General features: G+C 41.4%; 1 protein-coding gene across 3 annotated transcripts in view; it reads left to right on the top strand.

Annotated features, from left to right (window-relative positions):
* The first annotated feature begins 447 nt into the window (after nt 1–447).
* Nucleotides 448–21728, top strand: part of GRIK2 (glutamate ionotropic receptor kainate type subunit 2) — a 433684-nt gene continuing 412403 nt past the window's right edge. For all 3 annotated transcript variants that reach the window (XM_075747790.1, XM_075747789.1, XM_075747791.1), the window contains exons 1-2: nt 448–588; nt 5874–6278. In XM_075747790.1, coding sequence (XP_075603905.1) covers nt 6164–6278 — 115 coding nt within the window. In that variant the 5' untranslated portion in view covers nt 448–588; nt 5874–6163. The remainder of the gene's footprint in view (nt 589–5873; nt 6279–21728) is intronic.

A 21728-nucleotide genomic window follows, 5' to 3' on the forward strand; every position in this document is an offset into this window, starting at 1 on the left:
GGGTCGCTAAGCGCTGTTTTACCGGCAGCGGGGTCCGGCTCCCCCACCCGCTCCGAGTTTACAAAACGAGCTCGGGGATGCCGATTAGGAGCTCGGATGTTTAACGCCCTGAAAACTCGCCGCCCGGCGAGCTCGGGCCCCTTTGGCGGCGGCGGCGGGAGGAGAGGCGGGAGCGCTTCTGCTTCGCCGGCCGCCCGCGAAGCCCTGCGGCAGCCGGTAGCCGGTAGGGCGGGCGGGCAGCGGCGGGAGAGCTGGCCCGGGCGGCGGCGAGGCTTGGCGTTGCGGGGAGCCGAGAGAGGCTGCCGCGGAGGAAGCGGGTTTCTGCTCCTTTAAAGGGCGCTGTGCAGCGCTCCCGACGGGAGGCGGATCTCCCTCCTTCCTTCCCTCCCTCCATCCCTCCCTCTTTCCCTCCCTCCCTCCTCCCTCCTTCCCTCCTCCCTCCCTCGCTCGGCCGCCGCTTGCCGCCGTCAGTAGTGCCCGGACGCCGGCTGCACCGCAGCCCGGGCAGTCCTCGACGTCCTGCCACCGCCCTTCCTCCCCCCGCCTCCGCCTTCCTCTCCCTCCCCGCTTCCCTGCCCGCAGCTCAAGGTAGGAGGATGTCCCGGGGTCTCCGTCCGGCTGCCACGGCCGGAGGGGTTGCATGCAAGTGAGGGGCTGCAGGGGGGCGGGGTGGGTGGCGCCGGGGGAAGCACCATAGCCGTTCTGTGGCGAGAGCTGCACACCGCGATGTCTCTTGACCAGGTGTCTCTGGGCAAAGGCGGGCGCTGAGCCGGAGGACCCGGGCACTGCTGGGCTGCCCGGCTCCTGCTGCCCGGGTCTGTCGCTCCTGTGGGGCAGGCAAACCCGCCGCCTTTCTGTCTCCATCCCCGCGTTGCCCTGCACCGTCAGAGCCGCCGCTGTCCCCACGCTGGGAGCGGAGGGCTGGGAAGCGGGGGCGAGAGGGCAGGAGAGTCCCCCGATGCCCCTCACCCGGCTCCCGCGATTGCCTGAACTGCCCCCCCACAGCCGGAGCGCTGCTCCCGGGCCGGGCTCAGGGCAGTCGAGCCGGCAGCCTTGAGGATGTGCCCTCCGGTCTCCTGGGGGAGCGGAGGTGAGAAATAGGCTCTAACTTCGCTAGAGTTGTGGGTGGACAACAGTCTCTACTTCCGTGAGGTCTCCCCCTGCCCCTACCCGGCCCCCACGGTACGGCACAGCCAGCCCCTTTTTTGGCTTGTCTGCAGTCCTGTCATTTATTTCTGAACAAATTCAGCATTCTTTGGGAGAGCAGCCATCGCTAACCCAGCCAGGGCGCTGACACTCTCTGTGTAAAGCAAGAGACATTCCTGCCTACGGAGTGGAGGCATGATTGCAGTGAGCCGTGTGCGCACTGAGAAGGAATGAATACATTATAATGAAAACCTCTCTTCACGTTTTCCTTAGAAACTTTTGGGGGAGTAGAGCATGGAAAACATTAAACATCCTCCTTCTCCTCCCAAAATCTTTCACAGCTTCCTCAACCCCAAAGCAAACTTAAGGGACGAAAAGCTGATCTGTAGATAATGTCATAAATGTTTGTTCTTGCTGCTTAAAACCTGCTGGGAAAGTGCATTGCTGTGATACCCAAAAGTGCCTGAACAAGTAAGTCTACTGCATACTCAGTTCGTTAATTAGAATGCACGTCTTTCCACTAGCTAAAAATTAATTACCATCTTAAAATGTCATTAATCATGGGCGCAAGAGAAACTTGGTTGTAAATTTGGACTGAGCTAATAACAGACAGAGGAGAACCTATGTTTTTTATAGCTGGTGGGAATGAAGTGCAAGTGGGCCGCAATGTGTTTTTAAATTAGAATATCAACATTCATTTGAATACTTTGACAAACGTTTAAAAAAGGAGGACTGTGTTACTGCTTTGTCAGCAAATCTGCAATACTTGTTTCTAGCGATCTGGAGAGGTTGGTCAGGTGTTGCGGTAAGCTATGGCTCACCTCACACCAGATTGCAACAGCAGGAGGACTGTGGTGGCATGTGAATCTGAAGCGTTTGCAAGGATTTGCCGAAAAATACCCGAGAAACAAAGCTTTGGGGACCATATGTTATACACATACTAAATTTATATCAGTTATTGTTGGGAGAGGACAAACCAGTAAATTAAGTGATATAAAAATCTTATCATCGATTCTTAGAGACATAGCTATGACCTGAAAATGAAAGCCATTTTCTTTTTAAAGTAATATGGTAAAACTATACATCCCAGTAGGTGGCACCTAGCTGGAACTGGGTTAACTTTTATTATGATAACAGTACATGAAAACACAATCTGAAGGAAAAAGTGCCTGATATAATAAGGTAATCAGAACCACATATCTCCCCTTTCCAAATGAACCATTATGTACATAAGATCACCGTTTATAGTTGATACATACCTAAAGAATTTAGTAGGCTTTTATTACCCAGAAAAGATTTAAAGGCCCTAGATTGTCTATTCCTCTTTCCTCACCTGTAGATGGAATACTATTTCTCATATCAGCTTCACTTCAACATTGTTCTCGTGTTACTACCATGTCTAAGATAGATGACCAAAATGTAAAACAAATCAAAACATACATCCAAGGAATTGTATATTTCCCAATTGCTGATCACTGAAGTGTGGAGGGCAGTTTCATAAAGACTTTAATCTGAAAAGAACTGTGTAACAGTGGTGACAAGCCCCCAAAACACAAGACCAGCTTCTCCAGTAGAACATTTTATTAGGGATTTCCAACCTCTGAACTGTACATCTTACAGGGAAGGAAATGTGAAAGGCATTAAGAACACGTACCTGCTTTCATATTGAAACCACTCTGGAGGGTGGACAAAAGTATCTTTTTAAAGGTTACCCTTGCTTTTCCCTCCCTTTCCCCAAGGAGAAATGAAGCTTAAGTCCAATTAACAGAAAAGGAGTCTAGGGTGGTGAGGTCTGAGGCTTTAGCTAATTGTATAGTCTGCAAGAGGTCGTCAGTCACCAAATATTCAGTGAGTTCTAAACATCTGCTGTCTTGCAAGATTTACTTTTTGATAAGGAACTGATATTCTTGAAAACATAATTCTGCATTAACTGCGATTTTCCTTCAAGGTGGGAGCTAGGGTTTGCAAGACGGGAGGAGGGATGTTAACACAGAGCATTAAGTGATGTGTGATAGCAGATCAGAGCGGTACTCCTTCTGAACCTCCAAAATGCCATAAAATAGCTGGCCAGCTAACATAATCGAGGGTATAATACATGCCTTTAAAGAATCCGATAACAGATTTTAATTTCCTTTCCCTGATGAGAAATGACTGGAGGGGAAAACGGAGGCGTTTTGACACCTCAAGTGCCTGGTCGCGTAGGCGCGGTGGCCGCGGCGGCGGGCTGGGAGCGCTCTCCGTGGTGCTGAAAGGAGCCGCGCCGGGCGCTGTCCGCGGTGCCGAGGCCGCAGCCGGCGGTGGCGGGATGTTAGCACGGGGGGAACGAAACTTGGATTGAGCCCTAGGCATGCGACCGGGGGATGTGCAGTGTGGGCTGCTGAATGTTTAATAATAAAAGGAATTAATCACAAGTTGGTTTATGATTCCGGGTATAAACGCCTCGGTGAGTTAGGAGCTCTGTTGGGCTTAGACTACAGGTAGCTGTATTTTTTTTTAAGAGACGTTAGAAAATCAGACTGATAACAGGAGTCACTTTGCCCGAAGTTTATGTCTTGTCTAATCTGCTAAAGCTGACCATGAATGTTATATTTTCAAAACTGCTTACCAAAAGTAAATTAAATTAAAAAAAAAAAATCCGTTTAGACAGGAAGCTACATCTGAGCATTCACAAATTAAAAAGTATCTACAGATGCCTGATGTCCTTTATTTCAGCAACACCAGGGGAAAGAGGGGGGAGGCAAAGAATGTTCACAATATTCACGTTGGTCGGTTTTATTTCTCCTTGGACTAAGATAAAATATGAAAGAGTAGAAGAGAATAAACGATATAGGAAATATAAGAAAAAGCACCTCTCTGCATTTTTACTGGGAGATATTCTAAGTGTGAACTGAAGGAGTCGCTAGATATCCTTGCTTTTAACACTAGGTGTTCTTTTCAAAGTGCTCCAATAGTCAAATCGTCTGATTGAATTCCCTGCTAGACTGCAGAACTAGCCATTCATGATACTTATTTTTGACACTGCAGTTATGCCTCCATCTTAAAGAAAAAAAAAATCAATGATGTTTAATAATCCCCTCTCAGAATGTACTTTTCTTTTCATCAGCGTTTTACAGTGTTTTAAGTAAATGCGTGCAGAGGAAATCAGTAAGCCATAATGATAAAAAGTTACTCTGAATTACTAATACTTTTAGGGATACAGAGCACCAACATTACAGGTTATAATTTAAATGCTGCTTTTACTTATTTTCATGTCCACAATACACAGATGGTATTTAAGAACAAACTGTAACTCACCTCTGCCGTGCTGTACTTCTGATAGATTTCACAGAGTGTTCTCATTAGCTTGGCATCATCGGTATTTATTTCTGTAAAGTCAGGTTTATTCTGTGTTCATCTGTATGTACCTGTGGGAGAAGTCTCTCGGTGATATTTTCTTTAGTAATAAAAGGCAAAGAGGGAGATAAAGGAGACAAAAGATGTCTGTAGGCAGAATTTAGAATAGAATGAATTCATTTTCCTGGTGAGGAATCTAGGAATTATCTTTTAATATTTGTAATAAAGCTTAAGTAGGTTCAGCAAAAGCATCACTTAGATTGCAAAGTCTGACAGTCCTGGTTCAATGTATTTTAATGGATAGTGGCACACAACTAATTGTATTTCCAAGGAAAATCTGAAGTAGTCCACAGAGTGAGTTTATCTTCTTTGGAGCACCTGGCCAAAAGACAAAAGTCTGTGGCTGAATTTGCAGTTACAAACTCAGTATCCTATTATCAAACTGGGAAATGCTATTGTTCTCACTGAGGACTGCAAAATGACAAACTACATAGATCTCAGTACAGGGAGGAACAGCAATATTTCTGTAAGTGAAAGGAAAGCAGAATGCAAAATAAGATAGTGGCAGAATAAAGTGCAAAACATAAACTAGTAAATCCCCAAGTTACTGTCTTTTAAGCAACACTGAAATTTCAATGCACAGATCTGTGCATTCAACAAGGCTGTTCTAGCGCTGCCGACTCCTGTTTACCTTGCAAAAGCAGGCTGATGTTCCATGATCACTGGGTCCGGAGCAAGTTCCTAAGGACAGTTAGTATACAAGCCATCACATTTACCCTATTTCATGCATTAACGTGAGTAACACTTAGTGAATGCAAATATCATGACTTTTTTTTTTTTTTTTTCCCTAGCATAAACGTTACTCTGATAACCTGCATGACTTTATTGTCAGCCTCCTCTTTCACAACTCTAAAGCTAAGTGATTTCGACCCAGGCAGTCAGCTATTAAAATGCATGAATTGATTTTTACACAAGAGATTCCCTTCTCCCCTATAGCCCCCTCCTCCCCGCTACAGACCCTTATAGCTATTGTTCAGAACAACTGAAATACTAATAACAATTAGAAGCATGTAAATAAAACCGAGATTTTTTTTTTTTTTTTTTTTTTTCCCTCCCCTTCCCCTCCGACAACGCTAGGCGATCAGATCGGCTGCATAATAGAAATTGGGAAGGCTGTCTGGCAGGCAGCCTTAAGAAGAGAAGAGCTATCTCAATTTCTCTCACTTAATCTTGGCTTCGCGTCAGAAGCTGTGCGGCAGTGCAGTAGAATGGGAGCACGGTAAAAGCTTCACCAGTAAAACGGCTGGTGCTCATTGACTCTCGCTATGTGGCGATACCTCAGCGATTTCTCGAGCTGGATTACCTATTGATTTTCCTCCTTTCTTGCCTCCCAGGTTTACTCGGCTGGACATTGTGTGTGTTTGGATTTCTCAAGGATTCTCCCCCGACTAACATGGATGTCCCACCATTCCTTGCAGTTGAAGGTTGCTCCTTGGCGCAGTGAATGAAGAACATGCAGGGATTGCTAATGGGTTTGGGAAGCGTAGACTCTCTCCTCTCTCTGTGACCATGCCGTGATCGTGTCTGAGGGCCATCAGTTTACGTATCCTCATTCTCACCCTACCGGGAAACCTGACGGCTTAGAAGGGGGAAGTAAGGCAGCGCGTGTGTGCATAGAAACATCATGAAGATTATTTCCCCTATTCTAACTAATCCAGTCTTCAGATGCAGCATTAGACTCCTTCTTTGCTTACTGTGGATTGGATATTCTCAAGGAACCACACATGTATTAAGATTTGGTAAGATTTCCCGACACTTTTTTCATTGTGCATTTAAGCTTGAACGCGTAGGATTGACTCAGAAGGGGGTGCTGGGGGAGAGCTGGAACAGGCTACCGGAGTCAGGCACCGAAGTCCCTCTTTATTTTGCATCCGGAGGGATGGATTACTGTGGTTTGGTGGTTTTTTTTCTTTTTTTCCCTGTCGCTGCAGCTCATTGTAGCCGTAGTAACGGCACGATGATGATAATTATAATAACAATAGAGAGAAAAATGACTGGCAAACGCGTTTGCCTAAGGGTCTGCGCAGCTTGCGTGGCTTCCCTGTACTGTACCTTTTTTGTTTCCATAGTAGTGGAAAGCATGGTTAATATGGTGCTTGATCACTTAAAAATCTGTCAACTAGTTGTTAAGTTTCGGCCGCCCGTCTGTGGTCCACCCGAGCCGATCCCCCGTGGGCGCGACGCTGTGATTTGAGACCCGGTTTCCCTTGAAGCCTCTGCCTAGTTGCTTGCCACTTCAGTGGCGCTTAGGGTTAGAGAAGAGATGATTTATGTCTTGAGAGGTGGTCGTGAAAGAGCTTTTGAGATACGTTTCAAAACCACAGCGAGGAAAGTTGTGTAAGTTGTTGTTCTCCCCCCCCCGCCCCCCCCCCCCCAAAAAAAAAAAAGACTAAAAAGGACAAAAGTCATAGATCAGAATGACATTTCAAGGAGCCTAGAGCGGTTTTACAGCTTAAAGACTATCCCAGCTGGACCGTGAAACTACCCTTAACAGCGCTGCCTGTGTATGCGCGCGTGGGTACGTGTGTACAAGCCAGCGAGGGAGAAATTTCAGCCGCTGCATCCTCTATAGAAGTTTCGCAATAAGGAAGGGCAGGACGGAGAGGAAAGTTAACCGCAGGTCCGAGGGGGGTCCTGTGCGGTCCGGGAAGGTCCTCCGGGGCGAGGCAAGGCGGGAGCCCCGCGCCCTCCTGCCCGCCCGGGCACCGCGGGCGGAGCGGAGCGCCCCGCCGGCGAGCCGCGGCGGGGAGCGGCGAAGGGGGCAGGCCGAAAGTTGCTTCCCTAAACAAGCGGCATCCTCTGTGCCTACCGACAGCACAGCTGGGGGGAGGAAGCGCGGATCTCCCCCATTCGCGCTGACCGCGATAAGCTGTAGCAGCCGTTACATCCATTTCTGTTGGGCACCGAAAGCTCTTGTTTTCGCCTGGGAGTAGTGGCTTGGTTTGTATCTAATTATGTTTAAATCTCCGTGGGCCCCTGCACACTCTTTTATGGGGAGGGGAAGGTGGGTAATGATTAAAAAGGTTGTACTGAGCTCGTGTGCTGAATTGCTAGTAGTACTTATTTTTTGCTTCCATCTGGTCTAAAGGTGGTGCTTAAGGCACGTTGCTCTTAGCAACCGTCTTCAGGAATGCTTGTTTCTTTGGACATGGCTTAACGGGTCCGTATATCACTGGGGGGTTTATTTTGCGTTCGGTCTGATCCATAATCATGGCCCTGAAATCAGCGCTAGGGTTGCCTGTAATCTGGCACTGTCCGGCTGTCTGTCTTTCTGCGAACGGGGATTCGTAACGGGCGCCGAGGGTCGGGCTCTAAGAGGCAGAATTACTTTCAAGGGGTAGCAATGTAAACAAACATCTTCCCGGCCACACCATTAGCAAGAGGTGAGCTTTCCTCCTTTAGATCAGCATTCCTTCTGAATTGTTAGTCCCCTGTACCTATAGAGGTACCCCTGGAGAGCAGCATTTTGGTAACGATTAGAATAACAAATAATTCCGAGACTGACGGGTGGTGCAGCGGGACTCCGGGGCCCAGCGACATGGTGGCGCTTGCATGCGTTTTTCTAGGCTAACTTCCCTTCCCAACTGCCTCCTGGTCCCACAGTCGGTTAACGGGTTGTGCTCACTCCATTGTTTGTAGCAGCAAAGTATGAGTCCGAATTTTGAATCACGGCATGCTTTTTCTTTTATTTCAAAAGAATTGTCGCCAACCCGTCTCTGAGCCTTAGAAGTAGGCAGGGAGCAGTTGGTTAGTTTATTTTAGTATGGAAAATGTTAGACGTAAGAGAGAGCAAGGAAGACTTTTGCCCTGCTCAGCCGGGCCTGTTGCACACCTCTGTTTTAAGGAGTCTGTATTTAGCCTAGTCCAGGTGTGGAGTGACTATCTCCGACGGCGAGAGAGAAGTCCCGCTCCTTCCCCAGGGGCTGACATCTCTGCCTCTGCGCAGGGTAGGACATGGCGGGGAGGAGGGAAGGAGCAGCGAGTGAGCCGTGGAAAGACTTTGGTTATTTTTGAGAGGGGGATTCCCCGCTGCCCCCTCCGGGCTCCTGTGCTATCTGTCCCTTCGGGATGTCTTTGCGACCAGGAGAACGGGATGCCGTGCCTTCCCGTGGAGTCCTTCCCGAGGAGAAGCGAGAGCTGAGGAGATTCCCTCCAGAAGGCAGCCTGCCAGCCCCCGCTCTTCTTCCTCAGCCAGCAGCGCTATGGCAACAGGGGAGAGCTTCAAGCCTGCCAGAGCTCCAGCCCCCGCATTCCTCCTGTGCAAATTAACCACCATGGATTCGCATTGTCCTTCCCACGGCTTCTCTCATTGTTGGGACTAGCCAGCATGTCCTTTCTCTCTCTCTTTCTTGCTCTCAAGCTACCTTTTAGCAATCACACAGGGAAGTCGAGCCGCCTGGGTTCTCTCTCAAATGCGGGGGGTTATTTTTGCCTGCGCCTTATGGAGCAAACGCGGGGAGAGGCTGGTGCGATGGCATAATTCCCTTCCCAGCGGCACTCACTCAGGCATCTGGACGCCTGCCCGCTGCTGTTGGAGTAGGGCAACGTGGTATTTGGGCATCACACCAAGCGCCCTTCCTAAAATGACACCTTGCTTCATGGGGCATGAGGCCAAGCTCCCTCCCTTGTCCTTGCTGAATATCTTCCCACAAGCAAGCCCAGGAAACGCTGAGGGTGAGGCTTATGCCCACCGTACTCCAGGGTTTCCAACAGACCTAAACCCCTTGCTGCGGATAAAAGGACAGGTTCCAGCTTGACGAGGGACTAGAGCAGCAGCCTAGTATTTGTCTCTCCGCTGTGCTAAGTGTGATGGAAACCTTTTCCTTATCTCTTGGCACCGTACAAAACCAAAATACGTGACCGCCGGCAGATCCTTTCCGTTAGCGGGGATCACGTTTCGTAGCTTCTCGATTCACTTCTCCTGTGTAAGAGCAGACCCGGGGCAGCGGCTCCCCAGAAACACCAGGGGCCCGGCCGAGCCGCCCCTCCGCCTCTCCGCCCCCGTCCGCTGGGCACGGCGGGCGGCCCGGGCCGGCCCCAGCCTCCGCCCCACCACCTTTTCGTAGGCCCCCTCGCTTCTGCCTTTACCTCCCTGGGGCACCCCAGCACTTTGCCCCGTAAGGCTGAATCAATAAGCCGTTAAGAGCCGTTAACCGTCAGTAACTGCTCACTTGTGTTTTCGGAAACTCGCCCCTTCTCCTTGCCCGAGGCAGTAAGAGCCCGGGATTTTTAAACACCCTCTTTTCTTACTTGTTCCTACACCGGGCATGAATATCAGCTCTTTGAAATCCGGAGCACTCTAAAATACCCTCCTTTATTTAAATTGCCCCTTTCGGGCCTTGTCTCTGCTGCCGTGAGCAATACGTCTTTCCTACAGCAAAGGTGTGAAGAGGGACCTGTGACTGGAAGCTGAAAGCGGTTTGGCCATTACGTTTTCTCGTTCCCTCTCAGGTAACTCATTATTCGTGAAAACGTTGTGAAAGACTAAAGATCTCTACCGCAGGGGGCTCACTGGCCTGATAAGTGTTTCCCCGCTTTGTGAGACATTTTGTTTTCTTCAGCACATTCAAAAAGAAAGGTAAAGAAAAGCGGAGGCCCGTGTCCGTAGTCTCGACTTTTTTGTTGCTTTGGAGTTGCCTGACTTCAGGCAGATGGGGAAGGGAGCTGAATGTTGTGGGTTACAATGAACCATAAGAGAAGGGAGGGGGAGTCTTCCAGCTTAAAAGCAAAAGCAAGCCAAGAGAGCAATGGGAATACTCTTCAAGGAACGACGGGAGAGTTCTGAACTCTTATCAGAAACATTTCCTAATACTGACTTTTTTTTCCTCCCTAAAAGAACCCCATACCAGACATTTACAAAGCCTAGTACTTTCCCGGTGCCCTCATATTATTATTATTAGTATTGTTGTTGTTGTTGTTGTTTTGTTTATGATAATGTAATCTTTGGGACTGAAGAAAAAAACCAACGTCATTTCTCAACTCCTTTGTGGGAACCCTTAGAGGGGAATTACTATACACTGAGACTTCCTCCGTGAAGATTTAGCGCGAGTTTCATCGGACATATTAACTGAGCTCCTTTGGCTCAAACAGATTTGAGTTTATCGCCATAGGATTGTTTTTACGAGACCGAGCATGGCAAAACCAGAGAAGAGGCCAGCTCATCACGTCCACTGCTTGTGCGGTTGCCAGTGGGTGTCGAAGCACATGTTTCTGGTGTTCAGGTGACCATTTTGACCTAGTAGTATTTTAAACCAGCCAAGTCATGGAACAGCAGTGAGAGTGCACACAGAGTGCACCCTCTGTGCAAAAGAGTATAGGACAAGAGTTCAAGTGAAAAATACTTGCTGGGTAATCATGTAGAGTTTTCCTAGACTGGACTTGCATTAGTTCTCCTGGATGTGCACTTTCTTTCCTTTGGGTTTTGCAATGACACCCTTTTAGTGGAAGGAGGTAACCTTTCTGACCGTATTTAGGAAGGGAATTATTAGAAAATGTACGTATCTGATTTTAGTGTGTGTGTGCGTGCGCGTGGCAGTCTGACTTCAGATCAAGAGTGCGATGAAAATCTACAAAATAAACACTTGTGGCAGCCCTCAGAGGTCCGTGGCTTGGTAATTCCAGTATTTAGAGCCAATGAAAATTTTACGGCCAAGGACAAGAAGCTTTCAATATGTGTTAACATCCTCACGGAGAGGAGTTCAGACTCAGTCTTATAAACAACAACAGAAATCTTTGAAAGAAGAGTAAGGTTAAGAGCCTCGGGAAGGCAGCAAGGAGGTGAGAAGCATTGTTATTGACTGGTCTAGATTAAACAGCACAGAGGAAGATTTCAATTTGATAACGTCACAGCCCTTCCTGTTTTTCTTTGCTGCTTCTGCTGACAATTTTGTAAGGTAATTAAATTGGCTGATTGAAGTCACAGTGGTCATGGGGCGATAAAGACCATTTGGATTTAATGGAATTTAGAAACAACGGTGCGCTGCACACAACTCTTACAGAACGAGAATTTTAATGACTCATTCAGGGTGCTGACTACATAGAACGTCCTGGACGAGTTTAATTGAAAGGGCAAAGCAGATTAGCTGTATACAGTCTTTATTGCACTAGATAGGGGAATTAGAATTATCCTTTTAAAAGACTCATTATTGCATTATCAAGATTTAATGTAGGTTAAGAAAGCTTTCATCCGTGTGGGCTTTCTGGAATATCCCCAGATCCTTTCACCCAGTGTTTGGAACACCAACAGCCTTGTAAAAGGATTTTCACACAATTGGCCGATAGATTGGACGCTGAGAAGTATAACTCGCTTCTTACTGACTGCTACTTGTCTTTTGAAGTGATGCAAAGTTCAAGTAATACCTCCCATTTAAATGTGGTCGCTGAGTGAAATGGTTTCTGTCACCGGAGATAAGAAACCAGAGAAAAAGAGATTTTTCTAAACTCAAATATTTGAGCTTTTTTTTAAATTTTATTTTTTATTTTATTTTTTTATTTTGTACAAGAGAAAATCCCCTCGATTTAAAAAAAATAAATAAACCAAATATTTTGTAGTCACTGCAAATAATGCAGGGCTTTGTCCTCTAATTAATATATTTACTTTGTCTGTTTCTCAGTTTTAACCTTCATCCTCCTTAATCTCTTCCAGAGGAACAATTACTAGAAGTTCTGTCAATAATGCAAAAGAGAAACTAGAAGGTGCCTTATTTCCATACCCCTCAGTCTGCAAGGCAAATTAATGTTTCCCGAATAAGCTTTTTATAATGTTATGCTGTAATGTCTGTTGGAAGATTAGATTAAACAATATGATAACATAATATCATTATGCTGTCACATGTGAATTGGAATATGGAGAATCAAAGACCAGTATCGTATTAATAGTTATAATTTTGTGCTTTCCCTCTCCGAGTCTTTTGGCTTCTTTGTTGTACAGTAATAATAGTCTCAGATTTATATAGTGCCTTCAATTTAAACAGCCAAAGTTTTCAGGAATGCAAAGACTACAGAACAAACATGTAATGATCATTATTCCAATTACTGGAGTTCAGCCAGCTCTGGATAAACTAGATGGTATTGTAATACTGTGTAAAATAGTAAGCAGAAGTTCAAAAAAATGTATTATTAGTTTCATTAAAAGGTAATTCTTAACAAATTAAAACCACAAAGCTTGTTTTTCTTGGGTAAAAATTAGAAGTGACCTATGGGCATTGTGCTCAAGACTGTTCTTTTTACATTTCCTGCAAAGATAGATACATTTGGATCAAAATTTGCAAGGGATTTGAATCAGCCTGGATTCAGATTTCCTTGAATATTATTCTTGTATAGCCTTTTCAGCATGCTATTGAAATACAATAACTCATCTAGGAATGTGTTCAGTAGCTTTGTTTGAGGTTTCTTTCAAATGAAATACACATTCTTAGACGATACATTTTTTAAGTGTTTCCATGTCTAGGTATTTCTGCCTAGGGTATACAAAACCAGGTTCTTTGCTAGTATTGTGAATGGTATCTACAGGAGGGGTAGTTTAAAGCACAGCTACGCTATAGTTCTTAGATGACAATGTTTGTCTTTAGATAACAATATTTTGTTATCAATGCATCAGAAGGTTAATTCATTTATGGCTCTTACAGAATGTAATCTTTATATTTGAGGAAATAAGTTCATTCACATTAGCTGCACATCTATTTTATTTTATTTGCATTTCCACTCCCAAACTCTTTGAAAAAAATTTATTGAAAAATGAGTATCTGGATTTAAAAGTCAGTTGAACTAGGAATGTTGAAAATGTGTGTCAATATTTTAGCATACCCCCCCGCCCTGATTTTGAGAGTCACTAATTCTTGTGTTAGACTCAGTGATACTCTGACAGAAGAGCCTTCCAGGGAGAGCTTACTTACTATGCTGTCTGAAACTGTTCAGGAGACTTGACGAGTTTTTTAATTCAATCTATGATGGCTATTTGCTCTTCTTTTCTTCTATCTTCATATTTTACTGGGTGTCTCTGATGTTTCCTAGTCATATAAGCACTCTATCTGATTTCAGTGTCTGTAGCTAAATCTTAAAGTACTAAATGATCCATGCTGAATTTTTACAGATGAATGGGAAAAGTAATATTTTATGGGAGGATAAAATAATTTTGAAAGAACAATGCTTTTTTTTTTTCTTTTAAAATTTTTATCTTGAATCATTTGATCCCTTTATTTCCTCTTTTCCCTTATTTTTTTAATAACTGAAATGGTTACTTACCTATTTGAAAGAAGAATGTATATTTGAATGTTATTTTTCTGGTCCTTTTTGGAAACTCTTTGCTCTTCTAACTTTCTGGGAAACTGCATGAAAAAAAAAATCTGAAAGGCTTCATCTCTGTCTAAAAACTAAACTTCTAGTTCAAGTCAAGTCAGATCTCTGCAGTATTTGGAAACTGAAGGAAGCAGTATTAGACAAGGTTGGCTTAGACTGGATAACTCTTCCGTGGCAAAAGTTAGGCTAGATGAACTGTGCCTTTCATGGCATCAGCAATATGGAGGAAGTGAAAATGGATCGAGTAGGGATTTTTCTTTTCTCTCCAGGCTTTGAGTTTTATTACAAATACTGAACTCAGATTCTCAGGTAAGAATTTGAAAGGGAAAGATATATATTTTAATGGCTCAACAGCTTCTTCCTGATATTAAAATACAAGAAACTGCTGAAACAGAAACTGCTGACTATTCTGCTCAAGACTCACCAGCAAATGAGTGACGCTTGTTTTCAAAATAGGTAATCATAATCAGTCCTGTAAATAAGGACTTGTTTGTGAACATATGTATTTAACTGATTTCTTGCTCTACGGAAGTTGATTGAGCAAAGTTTATCAAGCTTGCTTCAAAAGATGCAGAACTACTTCAGCTTTGGAAGAGAATGCCATCTTCACATTTAGCTCTTTCGGTATCTCCAGTAAAATATTTCAAATTGAGTGTCACATTTCTCTGAATATAAAAATAGCTATTACTTTAAAGTGGTTTTTGTCATAAGGTAACTGATACTGAATTTAAAACACTTTTATTAAAATGCTCATTCATGTGCATATACACACTTAGTAGGTAATAATCTGGGTAAATGTATTAAGGATTACTTTATAATTGAACTTGCCATCCATTTGGGCTTTTGTTCTTCTCCAGGAGCTAAATATGTACCAGCTATTTCAACCAGCTCAGGAGCTAAACATATATGAGCTGTATAAATTAGCTCATATTTATGCTGTTATTTAAAAGTTACATAATTAGGACATGACTTACTGAACAGTCCATAATAAAAATAATTACACTAGTAAGAATGAAACATTTGCAAGAAAATCTGAGTCTCGTAGCTCACCATGGTCACATTTAAAATTTTCACCTTTTTTTTTTTTTTTTTAAACACGTAAGAAAGTAAAGTCCTGCCTCAATAGTTCACATTGTGAAACCTGGAAGAAAGTAGTTATTTAACATGGAAGCCAATCAAATCTTCTATTCCTACCTATATTTTCAGAGTCAGTGCTTAATCATCAGCCAATACCAACTACCTAGATTGTCAGAGAAATAACATTCCTTGATAGTTTAGTAGTAAGTTGGTTTATGTTAATGTGTGTGTTTGTTTTTATTTTTACACCACATATGATATGAAATCTGTGTGTACTTGGTAAAGTTTCTTATAGGTAGTTATTCACAACAACAATTTATGGATGGTAGTGACAAAATAATAATAATAATAATAATAATAATAATAATAATAATAATAATGCAGATGTATTAAAGGTCATCAGTGATGAACAAACAACACAGAAAGGAATTGAGAGGGGTTAATAAAAAAAAAGCACTGTTTACCTACAAAGGCTGTATACAACTGCACAAATAGTAAGATTTTTGATTCTGTCCAGTTAAAACGAAAAATAACCATGGTACTTGGCAAAACAACCCAATAATACAAAAAAGGAAGTATAGCTTTGTTTTTGTAAGCTAAGAATTTACTCAGTTAAATCCCTTTACTTATCATTGGATATCGAGTATAATGTTTACATAAATGACAGAAACATAGTTAAATAATCTATTTATGCCCAGATTTGATCTTTTCTCAACCTTGAAGGAAACATACATGGAGTCAGTTCAGGGGAAGTGGTAAGCCTTGTGCATGCCTCATCTGTAAGCAGCTGAGGGAAGAAAATAGAAATTTGTGAAAGATACATGTGACTTCCTTTCAGTACTGCTATATGTATTTGTTTGGATGTCCTTGAGAAGGAAAGACTGTAAAATATGACTGTTATTAAGGCTTATCTCTTCAGATCTCAGCAGACTCTATCATTCACGACATTCAATATGCCTGCAGAAACTTACTATGTGACTGTGATATAGCTAAGAAAAATGTGTCCAGAAATGCATTAAATCAGATTTCCTAATGTCTTTTCAAACCTACTTAAACAATGAAAAATCACATTTAAGGATCAAATCAACATAAGCTAGTCCCAACATCTTCAGTGTTGCCCATGTGTGACCTTTTGTGTCTAGACATTGGAGATTTCAAATTTAGCTATGCAATTGTATCATTCTGTGATCATTAACGATCATTAAACATTGCATTTGATGGAACTTAAGGTAACACTGTACCATATTCTCATATAAACAGTGTGGGTTGCTTTTCAGAGCATTTTCCATTCTTTTGATCATGGGAAGATGTTTAGGTTGGACAAAAATGTTGTTTGTTTTGTGGGCACAGGAGCTCTGTTGACATTGATTACCTTTACTCTCCTGGCTGTCATCTTCTACTTTGTAAGAAAGTTGCAATACACGTTTTTGGAAGCCTTTTTTCCCTGTTACCACAGACCATTAAAAAAAAATCCTTTCTACTTTGGGATTGCACTAATTACTGGTTTCTTATTCACCAGAACTGATCTGATGGTCATTAGGACAGAAGATTAAAAGCTCTTTCCCATCTACTCCACGCTGGATATATACTTACAAAAATAAACAGCAATATTTTCACTAATCCATACTAACAACAGATTATTGACTTTTGATGATAAGTCCCTTTATTACTTATTTTTTTTGGAAGCCATTTGCAAGTGACACAGTATCTTTGTGACTTGAAAAAAGGAACTAGGCAGCAATCATCTTACAATTACAGCCCTGTATGAATGTGTGCACATCCGTACATACATTTTCCTGCGGTGGTGGCCCAAATGCAAGGAAAAAAAAAAAAGAAAAGTGGGAGTAAGTCTCCTTTGATGGAGTTGTCTTTAACATAAACTAGGAGAATTGCCTGAGGGTGCACCAGGGGTCGTTGATGGAAGGAGTCATAAGGACTATCCATCTGCTTCCTGACAAGTAGTGTGAGCATGGGATAGCAAAGAGCTGTGAAGGTGGTAGGATCTGTTCTCACATGGTGTGATCTTCATGAATATTTTCAAAGTGGTCATGAAAACAAAAAATTTTCAAGAAAGAAGCTCTGAAATTCAGCAAACCCCACACAAAGTCAAGCATACTAGTGAAGAAAAACAAACATAATTGTTACCCTAAGAAAGAAAAAAATAAATTCTGTGAATGAAGCTATGGATATATATGTGCTCTTATGCATTCAACACCCGCCCCCCTCATCCAACTGCTAAGAATGTGGAAATGGTACTTGTTAACACATCAACTCAGTTTGCCATGGAGCAATATTCTTAGCGTGAGGGAAATTTTCATTTAGAGAATGGATCTGCCTCTGTGTGAGACCCAGAGCAACTTACTTTCACTACTGTTTTAAGAGAAGGTAATTATGCCAATAGTACTGGGTGCGACTAGCAGTACGGTAAATCAGTAGATCATATTAAAGTCAATTTCTGCTACAGTTTAATTTCTTCTTAGCTGGGTAACTTGAAAGTACAACACTGCAACAAACCTTTAGGTATATTTTCTGGGTCTCCATTGTAAGGAGCTGTGATATGCTGAGGATGAGTGTATAGTTCTTTGCTGAGCAATTAGGGGAACTCCTGAGGAGACAGAAGAGTCTTCATTACTTCCATATGCGATTAGGCAAAATTTCTGCAAAATCTTACCCACATGGATAACTTCACAAATATGTTTAATAGGTGGAAAGCCGGAAGGGACTTTACTTCCATGAATTGTCCTGTTGAACCATAATTATTAAAAATAAGAAGCTGAAGGGAGTGACTAAATATTAGTTTATGTTTTAGAGTTCATCTAGCTCTGAAACTGAAGTAACCCATGGAAGCTCATTTTGTCCACTGAAAACCAGAAAATATTTGCTTTGGTGTCATCCTAAAGATAGTTGAGGTCTTTGTGCTAAGCAAGTTGAGATGAAAAATGGAAGGGGCTAGTTTAGGTGTTAATGAAATATTTTGCAGTTGATGAAGATTATTGTGCTGTTATACAAAAGGATTTTCTACCATGGCTGGCGAAGGACATGAGTATACTGAGATTTTCAGATGCCTTATGAGTTCTGACATGTCCTATCCCAAGTACCATATTTTATATTGGCAGTGATAGTGAGCTGGAAGGGCAGAGGATTACAGTGCTTTTACTTTTAAAAGTAACTTTAGCTCATGTTTTATAAATAGTTCTCTTAATTACATTTTTTATATTCTTTGGAAATTAGTTGCCTTTCAACAGCTTTTCAGATTTTTAAGAAACTCATTCAGATTGATTTACATCACGTGCAAGAGTTTTTGAACACAAAGTTTAGGTTACAACTAGGACTAATATTTAAACTTGTATAAAAAGCGTTAGCCTATTTTTTAAAAAAGCATTATCTTGCTTGCAGTATATATTATCTTTTTTAAAATAATATTTCTTTCAGTAGCAGACAAATATTTTACTTTTTTTGGGGTCTTATGCAAACACTGTGGTCAGTCATACAAACAGTAAACAAGTAAGACAAAACTTTTCAAATGGACTTAAGTTCCATTTAAAAAAATGTTTTAATTTAACGTGCTTCAAATATCTGAAGTAATGGGCTTCAGGCATAACTATAACCCTTTCCCTGAACTGGCTTACATGACTCAAGACAAGCATTTTTACTTTTTTCTCTGTCAGACTTAGTGTAGGTGCAACCCCATCTTTCAGAACAAGAGATTTTATTAAGAATTTCAAAATGCAAATGACAGTTGGTAGAACTTTTTTAGATGTAGTTTAAGCATCACCTTATTCTAATTGTTAGTAAAAGAATTGACAAAACTCTAACTATATTCTTATTTGAAGATAATATTTCTAGAATATATTTCTCAAAAATAATGAAAACCAGAGAAAGTAGACTAACAAATGATTATTCACTATTTTAGTAAAAGAATATTTCAATTGGTATGGTTTCAGGTAGATTGTTTAAAACAAATGAAAGGAAGTATGAATAGTGAAGAAAAAAACCGGTATAATTAATTGCCAGGGAATGTTCTGGTTCCTGCTCGCTCAGCAGTTACATACATTTAAGAAGAAAGGGCTCCACTGGACACTATTGCTACTTCTGGCTCTGTGAGTCCCTAAGTAAGTAAATGTGGAAAGTGGGAGAAATCAGAGTAAGAATTCTTCCAGGTTTCCTTTGTTTTCTTTTCCTTTCCCTTAATTTTTCACTATTGGACTGTTGGATACAGAGTAGTGTGTGTTGGAAAAATGGTTCTTCTTCATGCTACTTTATGGCCTTTCTTATGTTATGTTCTCTATAATGTGCATAGTCAGAGTATATAGAAAGGGATGTCACTGAGCTACTGTGCTGTTACTGGAGATTGAGATAATGGAGGTTAAGAAACAGATAATACAGTCTTCATATGTGGATGAAATAATGGGAAAACTTCAGATACTGTAGAGGAAAAGAAAATTTTAAATGAAAATTTAAATATGATGTAAATAACATGGTATATAGCAAGGAAGAATATAGAATAGAAATAGAACAAGGGAAAATAAACACTCTGTGAAGCAGCATTCAGCTGAAGACGGGCACTCAGCCTTGCAGCAGAAAATGTTGTGGAAATGTAGTTCTGGAGCAGGGTCATGGAAACATAGCTCATTTGCCTTTTTGCAGAAAGATGTCCATGAGAATGTTGGTGAGTATAGTGGCCAAAATATCTTTTTTTTTTTTTTTTTTGAAATACAGCATCTCTAGGAAGACATCACAATCTCTATAGAATGTTATTCCAGCATTTACATAGAATAAAGTTTTGCTTTAAAAACTTGAAGTTATCATTGGAGATCTCCAGGTAAAATACTAAACAGAGTCTGGACAATTTTGCGTATGTGAAGTTTGGAGCTTATGGCCTGTTGAAAGGAAGAGATGTGGATGATAGCATTTCTAATTACACAAGCTTGTATACAACTTGTCAGTTGCTCGTATTACTTCTCTCAAAAGAAGAATGTGTTCAGCCAGGGTAAAAATGTAAAAAAGTTTATAGGAAACTTGGAAGTAAGAGCACTTTTATCTTATTTATTAAAAAAAAGAAAGAAAGAAAAAAAAAAAAAAAAGATGATTTCTTCCCTTCTGGACACTGATATTAGTGATTTAGAGACAGGAAAAGTACCATTTTAAGAGCACAGAAACTAGAGAGCGTAGTTTCAAGCTATAATCAAACTCTGGTGCTGAGAAACATTACTGTGTCACAAGAAAAGAACTATTAGCCATTGTTAGATCAATAGGTCACTTTCATCATTACCTCTATGGGAGAAAGTTTATTATTCAAAATGATCCTACAGCTGCCCAGTGGCTGTTGAGAGTGCAAAGCCCAGAAGGACAACTGGCTCACTGGTTCCCCAAAATAAACCAGTATGATTTCATCTTTCAGTATCTTCATGGGAAAAGTAATGAAGGTGTTGATGACTTATTAAGGACACTCTGTGTGCGTACTTTAAGCACTACGTGTGCAAAAAAGTTAAAGAGTTTTCATCCACATGCCAAGATTCTTCATGTGCCAGTTTTCTAGAAATATTTCCTTTAACCAAAATAAAAAGAACTACAAGTACAGCCGTATATGAAGATAATGACACAATGATGAAACAATTCATTACAAATAAATCTTATGAAGCCCTGCTCAAAAATCAGGTGTTATCTGTCTGATTTAGCTATTCTTGAAATGGATGTCCCATGAGCTTGCTTGTCTGACTGGATACTACTCCAAAACCAGATAAATGTTGGCAATGACCAGACAATACCTAAAAGAGAAATTGCAGTAATGTTAAAATAAAACATTAATTTAAAAAGACCACAGATTTTGGTGAGTACCATACCTGAATGACAGTCAGTGGTTCTCAGGAATCTACAAAAGGTTATGAGCAGTTATTTTTTTTCAGGATGCTATTGACCGCTGAAAAATGAATATTTTTTTTTTTTTTATTTTTGTAAAAAGAATGCTGGTAAATCATGTGTTACAATTGAATTTTATGTTATTTTTTACTTGCTGGATTACAACTGGAAAGGTTATGTTTCAGAGCTGGGTGTCTCACTTTTGTGTTACTTTCCTAACCTTCTTAAATCCACCCTAATCCTGCTTAATTTAAGAAAAAAAAAGTTAAATTTCTAACAGTACTAATATAAAATTTCTGCATGTACTTTGCAAAACACTATAATTGCATTTTAACTGTAGCCCTGATAGATCATAGGATTCTATATGAAATGATAGATAAGAAAACAAAACAAAACAAAACAAAAACCACAGAGAAAATTAAAAAATTTCCAAGTGCGTTTTTACTTATGGAAATAGTAGATACAAATTGTCTTTCCTCCCCGTCCCCCCCTCCCCTCAATTAGTGTGCACATCCTTTTAGATCTGGTCAAAAGAACAAATAAACAAACAAAATTTTTTGCCTGTGTATAAAACCAATAGTTATAAAATAAAGTCTGTGCAATAACTGTGTAGTTTTTGTTTAATGACCTTACATTTGGATTTTGAAATATTGAAACTTTTGGCTTTCAAATTTGAGCAAGCTTGGAATCTGTGGTGTGGGGTTTTTTTCCCCTTTTTTAAATACATAGTAAATGAATAATATTTCCATTACTAAGTTAAATTCTGTGAGCTTGGCTTTGAGTCAGCATTCTGAAAGATCTGTCAATGTGAATGAAGTGTCTGTTTTCTAATAAAACAAAATATTGCTGCTTTCTTTCTGAAATCTGGTTACAATAACTTTTTCTTCAGTGCACAAATAATCTTTAATTCTTACACTTCTAGAACAGGAATGGTAATTTGTCATTATCAGGAAACC

This window comes from Balearica regulorum, chromosome 3, assembly GCF_011004875.1.
Source record: "Balearica regulorum gibbericeps isolate bBalReg1 chromosome 3, bBalReg1.pri, whole genome shotgun sequence".
In the NCBI taxonomy this organism is placed as follows: Eukaryota; Metazoa; Chordata; class Aves; order Gruiformes; family Gruidae; genus Balearica; species Balearica regulorum.